Source organism: Oculina patagonica, chromosome 3 (assembly GCF_052425735.1).
Source record: "Oculina patagonica isolate OP01 chromosome 3, crgOcupat, whole genome shotgun sequence".
In the NCBI taxonomy this organism is placed as follows: Eukaryota; Metazoa; Cnidaria; class Anthozoa; order Scleractinia; family Oculinidae; genus Oculina; species Oculina patagonica.
Genome location: NC_135760.1, coordinates 25,176,128 through 25,180,416, shown reverse-complemented (window position 1 = coordinate 25,180,416; position 4,289 = coordinate 25,176,128). Strand labels below are relative to the sequence as shown.

The 4,289-nt window shown below is 35.9% G+C and overlaps 1 protein-coding gene across 1 annotated transcript in view; it reads right to left on the bottom strand.

Moving 5' to 3' along the window:
* LOC144645749 (uncharacterized) overlaps positions 1 to 2,456 on the bottom strand; it is a 28,555-nt gene extending 26,099 nt beyond the window's left edge. Inside the window, exon 1 of the mRNA XM_078505293.1 lies at positions 2,236 to 2,456. Coding sequence (XP_078361419.1) covers positions 2,236 to 2,341 — 106 coding nt within the window. The 5' untranslated portion in view covers positions 2,342 to 2,456. The remainder of the gene's footprint in view (positions 1 to 2,235) is intronic.
* Positions 2,457 to 4,289: the final 1,833 nt, after the last annotated feature.

Here is a 4,289-nt window from a genome sequence, read left to right as displayed (position 1 = left end):
TTTCAAATTAAGGTTATGGTTTGTTTTTTTCTGAAAATCTATAAATCAACATTTAGAATGATAATTGTATCTTTTGAACTTTCGGTGATTTAAATCAGCGAGAATCAATTTGACAACTTATTGTTTCAAACCTAAAAAAATAATTAACACAAAAAAAAACTTCCATTACAAGTAGGAGAAAACCACATGTAAAGCTTCCTCTAACAACAGGAAGTTTCAAATGTTCCAGAAAATCTACATTCTCACACGTGAAAGTGACATGGTTACTTAGTCGGGTCAATTAAATTCTAATTAAGTTATCAACTAACCATTTACTTTATATTTAGCCGCTTTCGTTGTGTTTACAGAACGATCCGGAAAATCGAAAGCATCTGGGAATTATTTTTGGAATATTTACATAGCCAGCCAATCAAATACAAAAGAGGTTAAACATTTAAAAGCGGGGGTGGACTGATCTAGAAAAGTTTTTAATTAGTCAAAGATTAAAAATAATGTGGGTGGATATTTTTTCAAACCTACGTTCTCGAATCTAGTCTACGGTGTTTAGCTCTGGGGGTACTCAAATTTGGTTGATTTCAAGCTGACGGAGGATAATCGAATAGAGGCTTAAATCAAGACGTTAACAAAATATCTACGGTATTTTAACTACAAATCTCCCCAAAAAAAGCTGCGGCGTGAGATCAAAAAATATACACATTTCCCGTTCTCAAATACTTCAACTTTTAAGCAAAGTTCTAAAAATTTAGTACTGAATTTTAAATATCGATAAACTACGGATAGAACTAAGGCACTACTACAACCTTTGAAGTACTTCTCCTGTCTTTTTACAAATTTCCGTCGCTTGACCGTGGTAAGTCTAGTAAATGTTTGATGTTTTGATGAGCTGACTAGTTCCTAGACCTCATTATTTAACTGCGCGGTCAATCGGTTTCGGGTCACGTGGTGCGAGTGAAAAAGCCCCCGTTCAGTGACGTCATCAGCAAGCTGGGAAACGAGCACAAAGTCTAACGCGGGCGTACATAAGTTATTTTCAACAAAAGCACCAAAATAATCAAAAGGTCAAATTCAATGTACAAAGATAGAAAACGTGGGTCCTAAGGTTTTGTTCGCCACCTGCGTGACCTAGGCCTTTCAGTTTATTCTGCCTACCTATTTGAAACCATGCTTTCCTGAAGAGACGAGAAAAAAAATTAAAAATATCTGCTTTGGTGCGTTTTTATTTTAATATTAAACGTGAAGTAATTTTGATATCGGTTTGATCTAACAGAATCAGGGCTCAAAAAGGATTGTTTTATGGCAGAATGTACGGCCAATAGCAAAGAATTCGAGCCACACTGATGTTTCTAACTGTTCTTTTGATACATTTACAAAAAAAGGTTTCAATAATAAAAATTATTTTGACAGACGGGTAGTAACGCGATAAACAAGATAAAACACTAGACGTGCGTCAATAAGTGTGAAGTGTGCGTAAAATATCGTAAAAATACGAGTCCATATCAGTTATATTTCATGCTAAGATATAACTTCAGAAATATTCAGGAAAAATAAAACTACATATCAGTGAAATATGTCCAAAAAGGGGCCTATTACCGAAATTCGTTACATATATCGACGGGACCCTCAAAACATGCACGCAAAATAATTTCTAAACAAATATGACTCATCGTGAAAGCGATAAAATTGAATATGTACGTGTCTTTACGTGAAATTTAATTATGAAGATGGTTAAGATGACAGTGGCTTACCATATAAGCTTTGTGTTCAGATAAATGAGCGATATTTCGCTCAGAGTGAAATTTGTTTTTCTATTTTATGTAAAGATAAAGTTTCAGGCGCTAAGATCTTTTCTATAGGTGTCAACTGTAAAATAGAAATTAATGATGAACAATCTTACGGTGTTTGCAACACTTTCGTGCATAAAGGCTAACTTTTTATTAATCCTTTTCTAATTTTGTAAGGATTTTGTATGAAATTTCAATATAAAGTGAGATTTGCTTCGCTTTTATTGTGTGGGAATATTAAGTTGTTTTGCGAGGTTATGAAATGACGCTCGGCTGGAGATGAGAGAGCTATCAAGAATAAAACGATAAATTAACCACGAAAATATTATTTTGAGAATAAAAAGCTGTAACAAACATAACTCTTTCTCTATAAACACCAGTAACTACAAAAATCGAAAATATAAACATATTGAAAATTACTTATAAAGGGCTGAATATTGAAATAAGGTCAAACCTTGTCCCGCCTCCTTCGATTCACTAACATCGACAGAGCGCCGCTCTCGGCGGAAGAAACGCAAAATTTTGAGCATTTTACACATAAAGTTCACTTCCAGCTTCATATCTGAAACGATAAACGCTCTGGTCCGTCATGAAGTGCGCTGAAGCCTAGCCTACGCTTCAACATAAGCTGACAGCTCGTATGAAAACATAACACTATTGAAACTAAAATATAAAGGCAACAATTTTAGCATGCGTCAATTTGCCTTTGTAATTAAAAAGACAGACTATTGTCTTTTAAATTTTTGCCGTCAAATCAGGCTCTCGCTTTGCCGAAAAACTCTAATCAGAAATAAAAGCAGCAGATGTGAAATTATTAACGTCAAAAATGAGAAACTGTGACAGTCGTATTTTAAAACAAATAACGAAAACAATGAACGATGTTTCAGTTTTTGATAAAAAATAGTTGATTATATTTGAAAAAATAAGTTTTATTTTCGTGTCGATTTTCAAGAAATTATTTCATGATAACAACTGATAAAAGCCGTTTGAAAGTAAATCTTGAATTTTAATTGTAGCGGGGTGTGATTTCGCAACCTTTGTCAAATCGAATCGAGGAGATATTCTTGGCTTGTTTGTTTATAATTAAGTTGCAAAGTAACAAAAAACCCGTTTGAGAAGTAAATGTGTGCACCATTATCCTCTCTTGGTGCACCGGTTTGAAAGCAAATAAAATCCGTAAATGTTGGGGGTAAATGGACACATACAATACACTCAAGGCGTTAGAATTGAAATTTTAACAGGGTATGGGGCAAAACATCCCTACTTGTCACCAAAAAATTACAAAAAGCCTAACTTTCTAAGTTTTGTTTCAAAGTTTAATACTTTTCTTGCAATGTTTAAAACTTGATTTTCGTTACAGTTGCACGTCTTTGTTTTGATACCCTAAATGAGTCAAAATTGTACATCAGCTGCTTCCGGAAATCACTTTGATACACTTTTTTAATGTTTAAAAACATCTTGGATTTCAGCGCCAAACGATACTTTTTAAAAATGTACATTAAAAATTCACTTTATTGGCGGCCACTCTTTTGAACAGGATCAAATCACTGACACCTCTAAACATTTCCATAAGCTCACTGTAAACTTCCGTTTGACCGGCTAATGTAAGTTGATGTAAAACAATGTTAGGATGCACGCAAGAAGAAAGACACCTTCCATTATAACTGGTCTATAACTCGGTTTTTGCCCAATCGGGCATTATCCTCGCAATAATTAAGATCCATCTGCAAGTGGCTGTCAAAATTTGTCGGGCTCTACGAAAAATCACTACATTGAATTTTGTATCTGCCAGATTTTTATTTTTGGTAAACGTGACCTCACTAAAAAGCAACAAATTAGCCATTAAGAAAAAATGCCAGTCATGTATATAAATAGTACATCTTTGAATACCTTTGAATACCTTTAACAAGTATTTTCTAGAGTTTTAATACTCTCTCCATTCATTCCTCTGTCCGAAATGCCTCGTATTTAACGGTTTGTCTTACTGCTCTTTATATATGTCTTCATGAGTCTTGCGTGATATGCTTAATCGCCGAGCTTTCGTTTTGATGATTGAAATTGCGTCAGTCAAACATTTGACTAACAGCACTAGGACGGGCTGATGGCACTATATTTATGTGATTCGTAGTAGTTGAATGGATTCTCCTACACTTCAAGCGAGGATAATCGCTGTGACCTTTAGATCGACTACCATAATCTGTCAGACTTGATGCTTGACTCGGGGGCAGGGTGACCCTGGGTATGGGTGGAGAGTCCTGAATCGCTTTGAAGGCAGGGTGACCCTGGAGGGCGAGTCAACTTTTCTCCGTGTAAACACTTTGGGACAAGTCTGGACATACCGAGCATGCGCCAAACTGGAAGGGCATGGAGCCCATTACTAGTAATGGGCTCCTGGAAGGGCACATTTTCATTCTCGTTCCCAGAGCCCGCGTTTCCCGACCGCTGGTCCAGGGGGATGCGGGCTCTGGGAACGAGAATGGCACATTTTTGGCTCAATCGGTTAGCAGG